Source organism: Panthera pardus, unplaced genomic scaffold (assembly GCF_024362965.1).
Source record: "Panthera pardus isolate Hobbes unplaced genomic scaffold, ASM2436296v1 HiC_scaffold_17, whole genome shotgun sequence".
NCBI classification, from domain to species: Eukaryota; Metazoa; Chordata; class Mammalia; order Carnivora; family Felidae; genus Panthera; species Panthera pardus.
The window spans coordinates 27,327,911-27,348,445 of NW_026526732.1; the positions used below are offsets into that span (position 1 = coordinate 27,327,911).

A 20,535-nucleotide genomic window follows, 5' to 3' on the forward strand; every position below is an offset into this window, starting at 1 on the left:
AGACACCAAACCTTAAAGCATGTAATTGACTGCTATTAACTTTTCCTAATTTTGAATTCACGTCTGATACTTCTTAATGTATCAGTCCAGTGTTTTTATATAAAAGCTTTCAATCTGAGTTTTAAAAAAATGATTTAAAAAGACAAGTGAATTATAAAAGAACGACTGAAAAAAGAGTAGAAACCATAAAGAGAAACGACTCTCAAAGCTTTAAACAGGCAAAAATATACTTAAAGAGCTTAATTTATATGAATCGATGCTCTTCTAAACCAAGCAAGCCCTTCCTACTGTTTCAGTAGGAAGCAGCCCCGGCAGGGGGTGAGGGAGGGAGCGTCTAGGATGTGGAACACACAGCATGCAGTTACACAGAGACACCGGCAACATTGCTCACCGTATTTTCCTGCCTTTGTCGTAACTGTAAAGCCAAGTCACCCAGCATTTGACTGAGAGTTGCCCGCACAGCCGTGTTTATACTACGCTGGTGACAGCTACATATGTATGTTTCAATGCACACCTGGTAAAGAAATAAGATAGCAACACACACGCTCTGTAGATAACAGTTCATTACCAACATGCTTTGGAATTAACCGGAGAAGCTATTAAATCCTCCTCAAATAGAAAGTCAGCCTGATTTAGGACTAATTATCCATGAGTGCTATAAATATTTACAATCCCGGAAAATCGGTTTTTAAGCCTATAGGAAAACTAACATTTTCCTAAATATTACCACTCTTAGAAGCTTATTATTCTGAGCATCATAGGAAGATGCAAATTAGTGAGTTTTAGATATGCCAGATAATGCTATCTAGGGCAAACTCAGGTGGCTGGAAATTAATCAGGAAAAGCTCCTTCCATGGCAAAACAGGAACGGAATGTATGAGCTTCTGAGGTATGAAAGGTGGGAAATGGGTTAGTGAATCCCTTTCTCCTGCACTGTAAACAAGCTTGATCTTGGATTCACTCTCTAGCTGTGTCCTTCTGCAAACTTGGTAAAGGTGGACCGTCGGCTACGTGACTGGGCAGCATGGCTTGGGGTGAAGGTGTCTCTTAATTACTAAGCTGCATCTGAATTGGGAAAGCTGTGGATGAACTTCACAAACCTGTGAAAAGCCACAGGTTTGTGTCCCCTGGGTGAACCCTGTCATTGCTCACAGCCTCTGAGGGACATTTCCCAGCTCTGTTCATGGGGTTTTTACAGAAATTCTGGTTCTGACATAGTTGCAACATGGGAGCTCCTAAGCCAACGTGACTGCACCCATCAAGGTGGCTCTCATCTTCTTGCTCCAAGGCTGACATTTGAGAGCACAGACTAGCCTCTGGACTGTTCCAAGGACTCCTGTGAGACAGAAATGCCGGCCAGTGTCCTGCTTCTACTCCCTGTCCTGTATCTGCGAAGCAGATTGGGTTGTGCGAGTCTGAATGTCTAGTTGGACCTGAGAAGATTCCCTGGTGGCTGCAGCTTGGAGGAATCCCAATTTGAAAAAACAATATCCCTCATGTGATGATGATGATGTTTAATGTCATGACTTTTCAGGTTTTACTCCCTGTAATTCTTCCGGAAGCTATAGGAATGGGTGTCACAATAAATACATGCTTTTAATTTATCCACTTTTTTCTCTATTTAAGGTATGTCATCCTTTTCAGTCTACTAAGTTTAGACCCACAAAAAGACAAAGGAGGGATTTAACGTACCTAAATTATTTTTCTACGAATAGCTCCAAGATTATCTACAATGAAAATAAAGTGTTCTCACCTAAATGGCAAATTTAATTCGATGGATGATAAGCGAGATGGGAGAGAGACTAAGTGTTAACTTTTGTTGCCTCTACTGCTTAAGCTGGAGCTTTCTGCCGGGTGTCACTGTCATAACCTTCTGGGTAAAATTAATGATGTAAAAGTAAATACTTTCTAACAATTTATCTCTCATGAAATGCTTGATAGTCCGGTGAGCATTTAAAATTCATAAATTTATAAAAAAAATAAAACTCATATATTTATTTGGAATTTGGGTCAGATTAATTCATTTTTAGCTAAAACACAAAAGCAGATTCCAAAATATTTATTTTTCAAATTACCACTGAAGGGCATGTCAATGTTACATTCATTTTCTCAAATGATCATGGATCATAATGTACTTGAAGGCACAAGTTATACATACTTAGAAAAAAAATGGGTCTTAATCTCAGGGGGCTTTTACGTTGCATGTGATGAAAAGACACACAAACCTTGCAAAAACATCCAAGCGGGTGGTGTTTCACTTCGACGAACCAAATTCTCTGTGGTGTACGTAGGCACAGCAGTACGAGTCGTGCCTCAGAATTTAAGTTTTCTTTAAATCCTACATTCTCCCCAGAAATCTTTATAGCTGTAGATCTTTAAGATCTCTGAGCTCTGACATACGTTTAAGGGGAATTTTGAAGTTGTGGAAACAGTACAGATAAAAGAGTAGCTATTTTGAGAGCTGACCTCCTGCTCAATAGAAGCACGATTCTTTTTAATACCGAGAGCCTTACCCCCCATGCGACCTCCCCGCAAAAAATTGTATCAGTCACTTTAGACGCGTGAAGGAAAGCACAAGTGAGGAATGGGGTTTATGTAACATAAACAGTACAGGATATGGACAAGAACCTCCTAGAAACCAAATGCGTTTGAGTTTTAGCGTCTCCACCATTTCTAGTGTTTTATAGTTGCTACTATCAGGGGTACAATACTGGGAATGACTCATTGCATGTTTGCTCTGCTTTGAGACGTATTAATCCAAGAAGCTCGTTTTGCTAAAGTTGGAGGTATAAATACTTTGATAAAAGAGTATCCTTTTAAATATAACAAGACCATGTACCTGATAATATCACTACCTTTAAGTCCACCGAAGGAAACGCTCTATCAGCTACCTTGACATCTTCAGAGAAGCTTCTCTCACTTGCTTCGTGATAATAATAAACTGGTAAACCAGTAAGGTTCTTCAAACTAGGGTTTCCATGATAAACCTGACCACTATATTCAAGGCCAATGATTTTTCACTTTGTGCATGTTTTTCTGCTCTACCTTGAGGTAGTGCTAAAATGAGCACATTGAATCAGAGAAGTTAAGAGAATACCAAGTCCAAAGGCAGGCTGAGTTTCCGGGAAAGGACTCATCAATTTCTTCTTGCAGTGTCTCCAATATCATTTCTACCTCCCCCCTGCCCTTTGCTTTCGTAGTGCAGAACTGACATTCAAAAAGGCCCGGTCCTGTATCTCTGCCAGAGGCTCAAAGGGCCAAGTCAAATACCTTGTGAAAAGCCACAGGCCCCTGCTCGCCAGGGAACGCACGAAGACACAGGGCAGTGAGGAGTTCCGTAACGCACATTTTGACCATTTCATGCATTTGTGGACATCCAGCTTTACGGCATGCTAAACACAACTGAGAGCAAGACCACAAAGAGTTAATGAAGCAAAACAGACCCCCACAGGCAGAAGGGAAAAAGAACAAGAGGATGCCAGTCTGCAAGCCATACGTAAGCAATAGAAGTTTTATGCCATCAAGTAAGCGGACTGATAAATAACAGTACTAGGTTAAACCCGGGGTAGTATCACTATTATGAAATATGAAGCAGCACAGTAGAACGGAGTAGACATTCAACACCGGCCAAAGTGATAACAAATTTTAAAGAAGCTGCCACAAGAGACATTTGTTTAGCTTTGCAAAATACATGTGATATGATCTTTGGGTCCTATCTGAATGGGGTTCGTGGCACAGCTTTGTCAAAACAGGGCTTGCTACTGAGTAACAAGTTCCATAAACAGAAGAGCTAGTGTGTTTTCAACTGGAAAATTTTTGTGGAGACGGAAAATAATTTACAGTGATAAGAAACACCGAGATCAAAAGATTAAGCTACAAGAAAGCAGAAGAAATGTCTTTTTGTATAGACTATGAAAGCTTATCGATCACATTCAAAGTCTAAACTCTACATTGAATCATCATGACAACTCAGTGGCCAACCCGTTTCCAGGTCAACAGCTGTAACAGGTGGGTATGTGACAGAAGTCACTTCATCATATGGTTCCTGCTGATGCAAACACACACACACACACACATACTCACGCACACTCACAAAGCGAACTAAGATTATTTTATGATTCCTAAGAAATGCGTGTGCCAGTAAGTCCGATCGTCATGTTGGGTATGGAAATTTCCTTTTGGAAAAGCATACGCAGACAACTCTGATTGTGACTTCCCTCTTCCGCCTCCCTATTCTTCTTGGCTTAAGCTGGCATATAAAAACAGCTTAAGACATCCCAGACCTTTAATTCGTGCACCTTGATCTATAGAAGGTCTACTGAACTCTAGCCTCTGGCCTGTGAACCCATCCAAAATGAAGTACAGAGGACGTCTGCAGTGTTGTGTGTGGCTTCTAACTCCAAGTTTTTTCAAGCTATGTAAATCCGAGGTTACAGGCAAGTGTGGAAATGTGTTGCAAGAAGACTAGTTTGCTCAAATCCCATCTGGCAACAAATAACCAAAGAACAGACACCTCAAAGGAGTCAAATCAGAGTCAGTAAAGAGACGGGCCCACAAGGAAGAAAAGGGTTTCCAGAAGGAAAAGTGGAGACGTTCCTTAGAACAGGATTTCCTTCCTTCAGTGGCCTCAGCCACCCTGAGACAATGGTCTGGGCTCCCTTGACTGGTTTTCTTGCCAGGAGGTGGGGTTACTTCTCCCAGTTTTAGAGAGAACGTGACAAATAAGATGCTTCCAAGATAAACTGGCCAGATCGCCTGTGTACTTTTCTCCTGGATTATACCTGCAGACTAATCTGGTCCTTAACTGTAGAATATTTTATTTGTTGTAGGTCTTGCAAATAATGCTACCACATTAGGCTTAAAAAGAAAAAAGTATCACTGAACATTTCAGGAGTTATAAGTCAGCCCATTCTAAAAAAAAAAAAAGATATTTTAATGACAACTAGTAGCATTAAATCAGAATCTTTGGTAGCAGGTCTTCAGTCTCAATGTTTTTAAACTCCCCGGGGTAAGAAGTGGCAATAAACTAAACTATAAACATACAAACATAAACATATAAACATCCTCAAATGCTAACATAATGCTCAGAAAAGATAAATGGAGTATCACTACATAAAGATACCCAAGAAATGGCATATGCCTAACAGTCACTTGAATCTGTGGTCACACACACAAAAAGTAAAATTCATCAATACTTTTGCTTCACATATGAAAACACCATACCGCCATTTTCTAACAAAGCACCTTCGTAAAGACCCAAGGTGGGTAAGGCTCCTAAAAATTTCAGTTGGCTGCCGACATGACAATGGCAAGATTCTACTAACATTTTCTAAGACTGACAGTAGTGATGAAGCAATATAACATGGTGGTTAAACAGCCCATATTTGAAATATAAAAAGTCTGAATTGGAATGTCTCGCTGTAGAAACTTGGGCAAGCAAATGACCCTCACTTTTCTTGGGATTCTTTATCTATCTTGGTTGTGGCAAAGATTAGAGGGGAATGTACAAAGAAACCATTTTATTGACACGCCCTAGGGACTCAACAGCTAGTAGCTAGGGTTGTTAGATGTTCTGATTAACCAGTGTTTTGCAGTTGAGGGATAGATGGATAGATGGAGTGAAAGAGGAAGTTCCCTGGAACTAAGAATCTTAAAGAAAAGAAACAATGGTCTTTGAGACAGACTTTGCTTGAACTTAACAGGATCAAAAACTGGAAGTTTCCCGTGAGTCAGTAATCAAACCAGCAAATACACACTTAGGAACAAGGCTTTCTCACTTTGAAAAATCCCACAGAGGAGCCGTTAGCATGCCTGAGAATATTCTCCGAATCTTTGTAATGGAAGAACACTAACCATTTTCAAATTCGCTCCCCAGAGCTCCTGGCTATGGTTCCTCTTCTTCCTTTACCCAAAGACCTTGGCAATTTTTACTCCCACAGCTTTTTCCAATATTAAGGTAACTACCCTTGGAAAACTCAACCTATCTGCTAATTTAGGCCTCATACTAAAAGAAATCTTGGTCTAGCTTTCAACCAATGAAGAGAAGGACCATGTATCCATAGGGAGTTTTATTTCTGACTGTATTAAGAAATTGACCAGAAAATACATGTTGCATTTTTCATAATTACCCATTTTTAGATTTGATGATATTTCTTCTTCCTCCTGTATCATGGAAAACCATGTTCTGAAAAGCTTTCATTATTACAGTTTAATTAAGCAAGTTAAAGTTAGACATACAAAGGAAGGCTGCCCTCTTATTTACATTTTAAGTGCTTAATAATCCTTTGATAGTTTCAACAGTGCCTTGGGGAAATGGCCTCATTTTTCATACTGAAGTACACACCTCCATTTCCTGATCAACAGGTTTCAGGGTAAACACTATTCTTGAGTAAAAGTCAATGTACGTCAGAGTAAGAAAGAAGAGAATGTCCGGATTCTTAACATTTCCACAGGAGTTGTAAATGGTTGGTTTGAAGGTGTTTTCATAAATTGCTTTCCTAGCTGTATCAAAAGTGACAACAGGAGAAAAACTTTTTCATTCAATTAAAGACTTATTTTTATGAAAAATCCAGAGACGACTAAGAAAGCTTCCAGCAGCTAAGTGGTAGTTTTAGGCTAAAATGTCCTGCTTACTTGCTTGTTTTGTTTCTTTTTTTGAAGGAGGGAGGGTGCAAGTGAGCTAGGGGGCAGAAAGAGAGAGAATCCCACAAGATGCACAGAGAGAGAGAGACAGAGAGAGACAGAGCTCACCCAGTGGGGCTCAAACTCACGAACTGTGAGATCATGACCTGAGCCGAAGTCAGATGCTTAACTAACTGAGCCACCCAGGTGTCCCCGTCCTGCTTTCAAAACAGAGATGCAGATTATTAAAGGCTCAATGAACAAGTACAAAGCACTTTGAGAGCCTGCAGAATCACCATTTGAATAAGTCTACTGAATACTATTTTTTGTGGCAATATAACTTTCTTACATAGTTAATTCTTTTTGATGATGAAAAAGCATTTCTTTTTTTTTTTTTTTGAGGCAGTTTTTTTTTTTTTTCAAGCAGAGGTAGGCACATAGTTAGAAAAAACTCATATGGTACAGAAAGGTCAAGCAACCGCTCCCTTCCCTATCTGGTGACCCTTCCCAGTCTGCCGGTTCTGTCGGGGTTTATGCCTCACTTCCTAGCACAGTTCTTTTTTTTCTTTTTTTTTCTTTTGAAAAAGCATTTCTTAAGTGATTTCTATAGTGAAAACTGAAAGGCCGTGAGCTGTTGTTACGGCAAATTTGAGGAAATATAAAGTCTGGTGAGAAAAACGTTTATCCCTCTCTTGTGCAGCTAAATTAAACAATGATTTCAGATGACTGTACTATTATTCTTTCTTAAATTAGCCTTTGTATTATTCGCCTAATAATCTAATATTTGTCGCTACCGATCCATATGCTTATATTTATAAATTGTTGCTATGTTCTTCATATAAATAGGTGTGCTCATCCTGTGCCAGATTACATAAGTATGGGTGGGGGTGGGGGCATGCCCCTCCTTTCAAAGGCTGACAGTGGGCCTTAAGGTGAAAACACAAGGGGACAGCTCTGTAGCAGATTAAACTGTTAAAGCCTAAGAAATATATTTGATATTTATCAAGCACTGACAAATGGGAAGGGAAAAGTGGAGGTGATCTGGGGGGAGAGAATGGAAGATAAAGGGACAGGAGAACCAAAGTTGGTACTTATCGAGGGCATGCTGCTGCTGGTGGGATTCCATACATGGGGGCCGGGGCAGGGGGGTTTGAATGGCCACGCAGAGGTAAGGCAGCTCTCCCTGGGTTTTAAACCGTTTAAAATGAGAGTATACTGACATTTACGTGGGGCACTGCTTCTCAAACGTGAATATGCACATGGACCTCAAGAGGGCTCTAATTAGAAAACAGATTCTTATTCACGGGTCTGGGGTGGGGCCTGAGGTTTGGCATTTCTAACACGTTCCCAGGTGCTGCTGATGCCTCTGGTCAGCACACCTCGCTCTGAGGTTTTAGAGGACAACAGCTCATGTCATCACGGCTTGACAGAAAAGCTTGGTGGGAGGGGCACCTGAGTGGCTCAGTCGGTTAAGCGTCTGACTTCGTCATGATCGCACGGTTTGCGAGTTCGAGCCTCGCATCGGGCTCTGTGCTGACAGCTCAGAGCCTGGAGCCTGCTTCTGATTCTGTGTCTCCCTCTCTCTCTGCCCCTCCCCGACTCATGCTCTGTCTCTGTCTCGGAAATAAATTTAAGGAAAAAAAAGAAAAAAAAAAAAAGAAAAGCTCGGTAGGAGACAAGAGGGGCCATGATGGCCGTTGCTCTCTACTTGACTTCTACAGCACAATCACTGGGGAGCTGTTACAGAATGTGTATGCTCAGGTCTGCCCAAGACCAAAATACTCAATTTCTGGGACAGCCCTAGCCATCATTTTTTTTTTTTTTAAGGTTTCATCATTTTATTTATTTTTGAGAGACAGAGCCTCAGCAGGGCAGGGGCAGAGAGAGAGACACTGAATCCGAAGCAGGCTCCAGGCTCCGAGCTGTCCTCACAAGAGCCCAACACAGGGCTCAAACCCACAAACTGTGAGATCATGACCTGAGTCGGACACTTAACCTTCTGAGCCACCTAGGCACCCCTAGGCATCTTATTTTTGCTAACACTTCCCAGGTGATTCTAACGGGCAGCCTTTTGATGAGAATCACCAACATAAAAGCAAGTCCTCCAAAGCTTTGTGACTGTAAGTGTCCCATATGTGACAGTTAGTTTGGGGAGTGTAAAGAGGAAAAGCCAAAATTTACTTAAGCAACTACTGAAAATGGCTGACCTTCTAATGGCAACCTTTTGTAAGCCTGTCCCTCGTTCTGATCTTTGATCACTGTTAGCAGTCAAATGGTGATACTACTCTTTTCATCAAGACACATTTTGAAGACAAAAGGCAAGATTAGTTTAACTCCAACACTGTGTCTGCACGGTATTCATGCCTGAGCCTAGTTTGGGATGAAGCGGGGGTAGCCTCGTTGAGGGTTCCTCCCTTCACAGAGGACAGCAGCAGGGCCTCCGTGAGGTGGCCCTTCCACAGCCAAGATGGCGGTCGTGCGTGCTACACAGTGCGAGGGGACGAAGCGCAGTCATCCTGACTGGTCTCGCATCCCGGTTCCACCCCTTCCTAGCGGTCTGACTTTTGGGAAGTTGGCGAACCTCTATGTGCCCGTGTCCTTATCTGTCAAAAATGGACAACAATATTCCCTGCTTCACGGTACTGTCGTGTGGATTATAGGATTTGCTATAGAGAAAGCTCTTAAAACAGAGTCTGGCACAGAGTAAGCACGGAATAAATATTTGGGACAGCTAGATGACGTGGCCTTTGAGTTTACAAACTTGTCTCTTGCCCTAGCAGGTGCCATGATAGGTTTTCATGCGTCCGCAGACTGACCGGTTGTGAGAAAGAATGGCCACAGATGAGCCCAGAACTAGAACTTAGGCTGGTGGAACTACGTTGAGTTGGAGCCAGGCCTCGTGGATACACGTCCGCTATTCTCCGCATGGGCTGCACTCTCCAGAGTGTGTCTATTGTTGGCTTTTCGATTGGCGCAGCCGGGCAGAGTGCAGCTCGGGCCCTAGATCGGCGATGCTCATTCATGCTCGGGGGTCACCCTGCCTCTCTCAGCGGACTGGCTTGTCCTTCCCAAGGACTGGCCACACAGAAGAGTGGATTCCCACTCTCTGGAAGCTGATGTCTATGTCAGGTCTATACTAGCAATTCTGCAGGCTGCCATTTATCAAAAGCGCTTCGAAATGGCGACTCTTGTGGCTGTTACAAAGCAGCCTCCATACCCCTGCTATGCCGGAGGACGTTCCAACGTGTCCAGTCCCCAGTGCAGAGTGGCAGATCTAGTGAGGCACTGGCAGGGTCAACCATGTCCTGCTGGGAACGGGGCGGTGGAAGAATCCGCTTGTGGGTCTGCGGGAGAGGCGGGACCTAAAATGTCATCTGGGGGCCTGAACACCGTGAGGGAAGGCACCCGCCGTCAAATTCAGAATGGAAAGTTTATTTTTAAGATCTCCACCAAGCCCTTCCTTCAAAGGAATGTAGGCTCAAGCCTTGATCGTGAGTTATAAAGTCCGAGCCAGCGTGGGAAGCGACACACTTTTCTGTGATGGGCTGAAGCCTACTTTGCTACCCTCACGCTGCTGTTGTGCCAGGTGGGGGACTCTTCCCCAGCAACGGGATCGCAGAGGACATGGAAGAGGAAGCAAACTAGTTACTGTTGTCACAGGAGGCTGGCCCGATCGATGCTCCATCCTTTCAGGGTCCTGGCCGGGCCAACATGATTCAGTGGCACTTGGCCATCATCATCAACCTGCAGTTCCCTAAGGGCCACGGCATGTCCTGTGTGGCTGGACCTGCGCGAACAGCTTCTTACGTGGATTCTATCTTCCTTGCCTAAAGGGCACACCCACACCACGAGGCAGGTACTGCCATGTGCACTGCTTTCACAGGGAACAAACACCGGGTCCAGGGAGGTAGCCAAGGCAACGCGGCAGGTGGGTGGGAGGTGGGAGAGCCGGGATTGACATCCAAACACTGCTACTCCAGAGCTCGGCTTCTTGCCACTGAGCTGGAATGCCTTTATCTTTATATTGCTTTTGGGCTGAGATTTTTTTTTTTTTTTTAAAGCAAAGAGTTTTGTTTTTCCCGTATAGGTTTTGGTAGAGACCACTGTGTTTTGACCTGTTATTCCATTTGGAAAGGCCTGCTGAATCTTTACACTGGTTTCTAGATGCCCTCAGCATAAACACCCTTAACCTGGCTGGTTCATGGCCGTGTGTGTGTCCACTGTTCAGGAATGACATCTTGAATCTTTCAGATTCCCATTCACAAACTGGTTCCCGTGAGGAATGATAAAGGCAGCCTACTCTCCTTCTTGCGAGCAGCTTGGGGACCCCTGGTAGCCCCTCTCCCCTCTTGAGGGTCCCGCAACAACCTGTGCCTCCTCCCCAAGCTCCATCAGCAGGACAAGCTGCTTCTCCCTTCTTGCCCTTCACATGGCAAAGGGCTAACTAACACAGGGCTCTTACATGCCGGTACTATTTCTTGCTCTAATCAGAAACTGTCATTTTATTTTTTTAAGTATATTTATTTATTTTGAGAGAGAGAAAGACACACACACACACACACACACACACACACACACACGTGCCTGAGTTGGGGAAAGGCAGAGAGACAGAGACAGAGGGAGAGAGACGGAGAGAGAGGGAAAGAGAGAGACAGACTCCCAAGCACTGTCTGCCCAGAGCCCAATGTGGGGCTTGAACTCATGAACTGTGAGAGGGAAGGAGGGAGAGAAAGAGAAAGAGAGAGAGAGAGAGAGAGAGAGAGAGAAAGAGAGATTGATTCTGCACTGTCTGCATAGAGCCTGATGTGGGGCTCAAACTTGAACTGAGATCATGACCTGAGCCGAAATCAAGACTCAGAGGCTTAACCAACTGGGCCACCCAGGCACCCCAGCATTTGTCATTTTAAAAGGGAAGCTACATGGGGTACTTAAAATAGATTCATACAAACAAAGGGTAGGTTGGTAATTGCCAGGGGCTGTGGGGAGGGGAGAATGGGTAGTTCATTGGGTATAAAGTTTCAGTTACACAAGACGATGAGTAAGTTCTAGACATCTGCTGAGCAACATAGAGCCTGTAGTTAACATTACCACATCAGACACTTAGAAATTTGTTAAGGTAGATTTCATCTTAACTGTTCTCACCACATGCGCAACGAAAAAATGAACTTGAAAATAATAAGAACACTCACAGGTGTCCCTTAAAAATCAACTGAAAAAAACGACTGATATTCTATTTCTTTACTTACATAGAGTAAAACATATAAATATGTTAAAGAGAAGTGTTCTATCTATATAAATATACACATTTGGGAATTTATATTGTAGTGCAAGGTCAGCTAATTGCTTCTTTTTCTTTTGATAGATACATAAAAATGTTCAGTGTGCTCAAAAATAATTTTCTCCTTTCACTCTTTGATACCACACAGTACCATAAAAAGCACATGTATAGGCCAATATAAATAATACTCGTGATAATGGTAACTATGTGAGTTGATGGATATTTTATGCAGTTGCATTGTGGTAGGTTCTTTCACAATGTACATGTCTATCAAAACAGTGAGTTGTAGACTTAACATATGTATAATTTTTGTTTGTCTATTACCTCAATAATGAGAAAAAGAAAAAAGAAGCCATGTCCAAAGTGCTCAATATCAACTTGGTATCCTCAAGAAATGGTAATCATTACTGTAAAAAAAAAAAACAAAAAAAAAAACCACCCACTGATCGTTAAGCTTTTTCTTCATAATTTCAGAATTCAGAATATCACTGCCTCTTTGAGGTCTGCATGTGTACTCTTGTCAAAACACATGAATCCTGAAGATACTCGTTTCAAGAAATGGTAGGAAAAGTAGTCTAAGTGTATTAAAGTATAGCTTTGGGATGCTGACGTTTCCAAAAGCCAAAGGCATGTGCCAGGCATTCAAGAAGCCAAGATTTGTGTTGGACATACTCTTGGAAGTGCTGGAAGGTACAAAGGACTCAGTCTGCAACACAGATGGAAAAGAGAAGGCTTTCCAATGATAGTCACAGAATGTGTTCATCGGGGCTTGGGGGATGGGGATGGAATTTCATTGGTAAACATGTCTCTCACTTTTGTACCTGGTTTCTTAAAAACCATTTTTTAAAATCAATTGCTTCTCAATTACCCTTACGAAAAACGAACTGGGAAGGCAGTGCTAGGTGTGATACCTGGGTGTGGCAGTGGTGGGAGAACCAGTACTGTTATTTCCATTTTAAAGCCTCCAGTTAAGCAAACCAAAGCATGCAGAGCACGACGATCGAGCATGATGGCGCCCACAGCCCGCTTCCTATAGATCGATTCCTTAGTGGAAATTCCCCCATGGTAATGATCAGAAAAGGGCTCCCCCCACTGCCGGACCGCAGCTCCAGCCCGGTGCTTAAGCAGGCTGGGAGGTAAGGCAGCTAGCTGTGCGCATGCACCAACGGAGCAGAGCAGCCGGTGGGGGCTGGGAGCAGTGGGGCACTCACCTCTGCGATCTTCAGCACTGCGCTCCCATTCAGGTCAAAGGTCGGGGTGTAGGTTATGCAGAGTAAAACCTTGAGCAACCGGGAGGTGGAGGAGGAAGGGAGAGAGAAGGGGTTAATTTCAGAAATAAACAGAAATACGGTTTCACATATCATTTGTGCAGCCCCGCTGTTTTACGATTCCTTTGTTCTTTGCTTTATCTAATGTTTCTTCCCGGGCCGCCTCACTGCTCCCTAATTAGTGGCCACACGTCGCCGGATAAGAGAGAGACTAAATACCGTAAAAAGCAAACGCAGAGACCCTGTCCTCCCAGGGAAGGGCCACTGCAAGACTGGCCAGCAACCACATTCCTCAGCAACTCTAGGAAGTCCGTCCAGTAAGAGCAGGCTCAGTGCTAGGCACAGTGTGCAAATTATCTAGGTTGATAATTTTGAAAAAGATATTTATTTATTTTGAGTGAGTGAGAGAGAGAGAGAGAGAGAACAAGCAGGGGAGGGGCAGACAGAGAGAGAGAGTCGCAAGCAGACTCCATGCTCAGCCCGATGAGAGGGGCTAGATCTCATGACCAAGAGATCATGACCCGAGCTGAAATCAAGAGTCAGATGCTCAACTGACTAAGCCACCCAGGCACCAACTGCCTTTTTTTTTTTTTTAAGTTTATTTGTTTTGAGAGAGAGAGAGAGAGAGAGAGAGAGAGAGAGAGAGAGAATGTATGTGTGTGTGTGCACGTGCCCATGAGCGGGAATGCAGAAAAGAGAGAGGGAGACAGAGAATCTTAGGCAGGCAAGCAGGCTCCGCACTGTTAGCATGGAGCCCAATGTGGGGCTTGAACTCATGAACCATGAGACCATGACCTGAGACGAAATCAAGAGTCGGACGCTTAACCACTGAGCCACCCAAGCGCCCCTAGGTTGATACTTTTAATAAGTGTGATGACTACTGTCCTTGTTGCCCTGATAAGGAAACTGATGCTCAGAAAGATTAAATAAGCCTCCCAAGACCATACAAGTAACAAACTGTACAGTTGAGATTTGAACCCAAGTAATCTGACTCCATGCCCTGAACCACCATGTAATCTGTCTGGTCCTCCTCCTAGACCCAGGCCTCATTGTAACTTTTCTGTTCCTGTCCCCTTCCCAAATCCACAAGGGATTAGAAATTCTTTACCAGGCACTTTCCTCTTCCCTGTAACCTCCCCCCAGATGCTGCCCAGAGTTTACCTATTTATTAGTCTCAGGTTCCCCTTATTCTACAAGATATATAGACAGTGAATCGCTGACGTTTGCAAGATCTTCAAGGACCATTAAAAATTTCACTTTCTGCTTGAAGAGCTGTCAGATAACAGATTGATAAAAGCCTGTGCCATTTGAAAAATCATTTCTAACTTTATAGATAAGAGTAGATAAGAGGCCAGACTCTCCCTGTCCTTTGGCTTCTGACGCTGTGACTTTTCTCGCTGATAGCCTGAGGGACAACAGTGCTGGCTGGTATCCGCTCCTTAATCTTGAACCCAACACCCGTGTTCCGTGCCCTGCCTGCAGCTTGGCCCTGTCAGTGGGGATTGCCTGAGGATGTTTCTCATCGGGTTCTGCACACTTCATGAAAGAAGGCTGAAGCCTAGCAAATTTACCTAGTGCAGGATATGCCCCCAATCAGCACCCCAAAAAGTGCAATTGCCAGATGGGATAAGGAATCCCTCCTAACCCCTCGGTCTTCGTTACTGGCCCATCCACCCTAGGAACAGCTGCTCCTTCAAAGAAAGCAAATATGTATGCGATTAAAGAAGGAAGAGGGGATTTTTGCCCATTTTCGTTACCAGATTAGATAGGTTCATTGTGGATCGGTTCGTTAGTCTTTTGATCCTTAAGGTGCCTGCCACTCAAGAGTCAACTCCAGATAAAAATCGTCCCATGCCAGGCAGGCTGACAGAGAGAGACTGTGGGAGCAGCTGCCCTCAGGCCTACTGGGAAAAGGCCTCCTTCTGTCCAATGACTATCTTTGGGGGTTGGGGGTTGGTAGACAAGTAGTGAAAGCTGAGGACAGCAGTGTCACCACGACGTAAATTGGCCCGGGGTGGGGGAGGGGCTGGGGGGGGGGAGAGGCCACGTCTTCTAATGCCTCTGTACTTGGTGGTACCCTTGCCCGAAACCCTCCCACGCTGGCTCCTCATATGGCTTATTTGACTGGTTTCTTTCAGGTTTCCACTTAAATGTAAATCCCTCAGAGAGACATGTAGCCTCCTCGGACCACCCTCTCTAAAATGGCTGGTCACATCTTGTTTCAGGACTTTAGAGCATATACCAGTCTCATGAACAACTGGCTTGTTTACTTATTTATAATCTTTCCATTAGATTATAACATTCGTTGGGCCTCTGAAAGGCCCTCAAGGCTTTCTCATAGGGTGCTTTCTTACTTTGAGTTTTTGCTATCTCACAGTTTCCTTTCTTTGGTTCCTTCTGTTCCCCCACCTCCCCCCACCCCCCGCCGTGATTCATGGCAGGTGGGGGGGAGGTTATGAGAGACTGGCTGGTGGCGGTGGTGGTCTGTGGAGATGGGAGAGGACTTGTCCATCTGGGCTCTTGGATTTGTAAGTATTTACAATAAAGACCGGTGACTGGCAATACTTTACAATATGGAAATAATAATGGCAAGTGCTTGTCTAAACTGGCTAATTATTAATGTTACTTGTGAGACCGGTGATCGACTTTCTGCCTTGCGTTACTCTGTGCTTTCATACAAGGTACACAAGAGTAGATGTGCAATAGTCTGAGGGAAGTTCAGGATCCCCGTACCCAGCAAATGCTGACAGAGTTCAAAAGGTCTTTGAAAAAAGGCTCTGGCCATTATATCCAAAGACCCCCTGAGCTGACTGCAAAAACTAAAAGCAACTGAAAATAACGAAACGGACGTGAAGCGCGTTAACGAAGCCAGCTCCTCAAGCTCACGCACGGTTTGTTGTGTTGGGAGCACAGCAGGTTTTAATTACGGGGAGGGCAACGCTCGTGGCCCCCGTGACTCGCACAATATAGACAGAGGGCACGGTGTCCAGCGAGGATGATGCGGTAGACAGAAATGACGTACCCAAACCATCAGTGGAGAAATGGTTGGTGTGCCCAATGCCTAGCCACGTGAATTCACTGGATCAAAACACAGATTGGGTGTAGGAAATTTAGGGGGCGGCAAAGAAATGTAAAGCACGACGAGAGGGCAGAAAGCTCAGATTCACATTCTGAGCACGCTGGCCCTCCGGGAAAACAAGAGCAACTAAACACTGAGGGCAATTCCATTAAAAATCCATCCCTCACGGGGTCATTAAAGTATATTGACCACATCATCACTGAACAGCAGGAACTTGAGTGATCGGCAGCATGTTGCAATCCAGCTTGCTTGCACAGCCTCCATAAATGAGCTACGAGGATAGGAAAACAGGCACAAAGTGTTCCATGAAATGGGAAAAATCATTGCAAAGGCTAATAAAAATTCCAATCATTAAAAAACAATAATCGAATAGCTACTATGTGCAAAAAAGCAACCCCTCGATTTCAAATGTGTATACAGGGGCGCCTGGGTGGCTCGGTCGGTTAAGTGTCCGACTTCGGCTCAGGTCATGATCTCGCGGTCTGTGAGTTCGAGCCCCGCATCGGGCTCTGTGCTGACAGCTCAGAGCCTGGAGCCTGTTTCGGATTCTCTGTCTCCCTCTCTCTCTGCCCCTCCCCTGTTCACACTCTGTCTCTCTCTGTCTCAAAAATAAATAAACGTTAAAAAAAAAAAATTTAAAATGTGTATATAAACTCTGGATAAAAAAAAAGATTGGGCCAGAAAGGAGAAAGTGAAGCTGATTTATCGTAAGAACTGGGCCTAAGTGACAAGAAGCGGGGAAACGTGATCACCTTGGGAACAGAGGGGACAGATGTGGACAAATAATGATGATGAGCATAAGGTCAGAGGTATGTTCTTCTGATCATGAATACCCTGGATTAACCCTCTCCCAAGGGCTTCTCATGGCCACGATTGGGGTCTCTCCATCAGCAGACCTGGCCCTGGACCGTATCATGACACAGCAGGTGCTGTGATAATCAGAGCTAAAACACAGTGTTTTAGTAACACGACTGTGGCATTTGATTCAGTGCCTAACTGCTGGGTGACTACATTCTCTATCCCCTTATCTGTAAAATCCACCCCCCCCCCCACCTCGGAAGGATATTTAAGGAACGAATACATTAAATGATGGCGTAAAACAATAGTGTACATGATGCATCTATGTCCAGGGCTGTCTTCTCACAGGGGTGAAACAAGTCTCCATTTGATGTAACTCATCGTGGCCATTCTAACAAACGATTGGGTGCATTTTAAGTTAAAAAAACCAATCGTGTTCAAAAACATAAATCTTTTGGAGTCGGCATTCTACTAATTGTTTAGGTAGTTTTTTGGTTTTTTTTAGTTTATTTACTTATTTTGAGAGAGTGCGCACCCGTGCGTGTGCAAGCAGGAGAGGAGCAGAGAAGAAAAAGAGAGAGAGAGAGAGAGAGAGTCCCAAGCAGGCTCCAAGCTGTCAGTGCGGGGCCTTAGGCAGGGCTCAAACTCACAAACCTTGAGATCATGACCTGAGCCAAAATCAAGAGTCGGGCACTTAATTGACTGAGCCACCCTGGTGCCCCTGCATTCTGCTATTTATCACTGCCCCAGATTCCTACTACCCAAAGTCCTTGTCATTCTCATGTGGCTTCCCTTTCTCCCTCCTTTATAGGCTCCCTTCAAGTCAGTTCAAGTCATTATTCACTAAGAGTCTAACTGCTGTGGAGTCACAAATATAAAAAGCAAGCACAGTCTTCGACATCAAGGAAGCTCATCTACCGGAGAAACTCACACCTGCATACTGTCCTTCAGGGCTGGCTGCGGTAAACGCTGCTTCCGTTTTGGAGGCGAGAAGACATCGTAACTCGGAGAAGAGAGACTTTGAGGAGGAGAGTACACATGGGCAGAGCACCGATGCAGGACAGAACAGGGAGGGAAAGACGTATCGAGCCAAGGAAATGCCACGAGTAAAGGCACGGACATGCGACGGTAGAGGCCAGAGATGGTGCTGGAGCCGTAGGCTGGGACCTTGTTGCGTGTCAATTTACGTGCCCAAGGTTAAGCGTTTTATGCGTATTGTTTCAGGGCTGGCCAGTCCAACGAATCACAAATAAAAGCAGAGGTGCTGAGCCAAGCTATAAACCGGAGTGATAAAAGGAGACGCTTAACGAGGTGGAGATAAGGTTGAAGACAGAGCCTAGTCATTCCAGTAACAACGGAGCGACTGGGGTGCATTTGGCAAAGGGAGGCGAGAAATTCCCGCAGTAAAAGGCAACAGTCACCCACATGTGAAACCTGAGGATCGTCCTACCCCTGCTCTCCCCACCTACCACCTAGTCTATCTGACCGGTATCTCTCCTGTCTCCCCTGCTCTTGTATTTTTTTTTTTTTTTTTTACAAAGCTTTATATTTAGGTATTAATATAGTAGCCTATTACAGAGAACATATTAAAATACCAGAAAAATGATAATACTTTGTTCAAAATGCACAATACCAGATATCACTATTACAGACGTGATGATCCCAGAATGGGCAGGAAATGCAAACAGCATTTATACGGAGCAGCTGAGACATACTACTTAAATCTGTGTGCCCTCTCGATGCCTCATGAGATCGATAAGCTCCTTAGTAGTAAGATCGGATTTTTTGATGCCCACCACGTTTATGGTACCTCGCTGGGCCCTGGGAGCTGGTCTGTCCTGACCCATGCTCAGTCCCTCAGATACACTGTCCTCGTGAGTGATCAACCTCACAGAGTTTCAGTGAGCCTGGGCACCTACGTGCCTAGTCATTATTGTAAAACGTGCAGGTAACACGCTAAGACAGCCCAGTTGTACAGAAGAAAACTATCCTGGGAATTCGAGTGTTGGAATCAGTTGGTGCGACTGGCTAGAGGCAGATTTTGCAACCACACAAAGTAGTCACACGGGAGTTTCCCATGACTTGGTTAGAGCAATCAGAATTCAGTAAGCCTCCTTTCGGGGTGGCCAGCCGCCTGGCAGGACCTCACTCTGGGCGGGGAGAAAATCATCTCCACCAACCAGAGGGCATCTCCCGAGAGACTTGTGGAAGGAGTTGCCCTTTCTGAGATCTGCCATGCTTTGCTGAGAACCCGCCTTTTGTACTCAACGTCGTAAATGGTAAGTGGCCTAAAATTTAGGACTCAAAGATCTCACTTCTGCCAAGGTTTCACACGAGTCCTCCACAGGACCGTTTCTGCGAAGACAGGAGTGAAGAAGTGATTCTTGAACTTAGTGGGTAGCAACTACGTGTCTGCTTTGCATTGAACCGCGTGCTGTGTTACTTGGGCTCCCGTTTGTGTATTCAACAAATATTTATTGGTGTGTTACTAGGGATCTGATGTAGTGCAGGTGTTGGGCATACAGTTCTGAACCAAAAAGATACCATGACCCCTGATCTCGCAGGGCTAACAACACCTGGTGTTGAAGACCGTCATAAAGTAAGGAATTGCAGTAAGTTGTGATGGGCACGGAGACTGGGAAAATACACTGAGTTCTGGGAAAGCCTCTCTGGGTCTAACACATAGCACACGAGTTGTAATGCTGTTTTCATCTTTTTGTGGATCTTTAAATTTAACATTTTGGAACACAATTAATAAATTAAACCAAGGGAAGGAGACACGGGTTCCATCAAGAAGTGAGCTGATTTGGGGGAGTCCAGGCATATCGAGGGCATGGGGGCATATTGAACGAACAAGGAATTCTTCTTTTCCTCTTTCTAAAACTATTAAACTTGTCTTATTTACATTGAGGGGCATCTTGAGGTGACTGTAGTTTCATTTTTCCAAGTACCAGATGTTATTTATAAATCAAAGCAAACAAAATCTACTAGAGCTCAAAAAAGTAACTAAAAACTTGAGCACAGCCCACAGAAGGCCTTGCCTTTCCCGGTGCATGGAGAGGAGCAGGACTCTCTTCAAATTCTTAATGCCAAGTGCATTTCCAACCCCAGCTCTGGTTCTGGCTGAAAATCTAGCTTTGTTACTTAATGCACATTTCCTTCTGGCCTTTCATGTATCTTGGCATGAAATTTCGGAAAATTAAAAATAATTGCATAATTTCTTCTTTTCAGAAACATCCCAGTTCTTTTTTTACTCTGTCAAGTATGGCAAGAACAAGGACAGAAAATTCCGTGTTGAGCACGGAGATTCTGAGCCACCAAACGCCTTTCCCTCGGGTGCAGGGCCTGTCCCACTTCTGCACGTTCAGACTTATGCAGTGGGAACGGCTGAAGGTACCTTGACCATGAGATAGAAACAGATTCTTTCCCTCAGGGTCTGCACACGAACAACAAAGCAGACTCAGCCTCCTGAAGACAGCAGAACGGCGGAA

General features: G+C 44.3%; 1 protein-coding gene across 6 annotated transcripts in view; it reads right to left on the reverse strand.

Moving 5' to 3' along the window:
* ARFGEF3 (ARFGEF family member 3) overlaps positions 1–20,535 on the reverse strand; it is a 183,739-nt gene that overhangs the window by 104,029 nt on the left and 59,175 nt on the right. For 3 of the 6 annotated variants that reach the window (XM_053904438.1, XM_053904437.1, XM_053904439.1), the window contains 2 exons: positions 13,111–13,179; positions 3,271–3,402 (listed from right to left, as the gene is read on the reverse strand). In XM_053904438.1, coding sequence (XP_053760413.1) covers positions 3,271–3,402; positions 13,111–13,179 — 201 coding nt within the window. Of the gene's footprint in view, positions 1–391; positions 515–3,270; positions 3,403–13,110; positions 13,180–20,535 lie in introns of all 6 variants that reach the window. The other 3 variants (XM_019420456.2, XM_019420454.2, XM_019420455.2) reach the window with 2 other exon arrangements.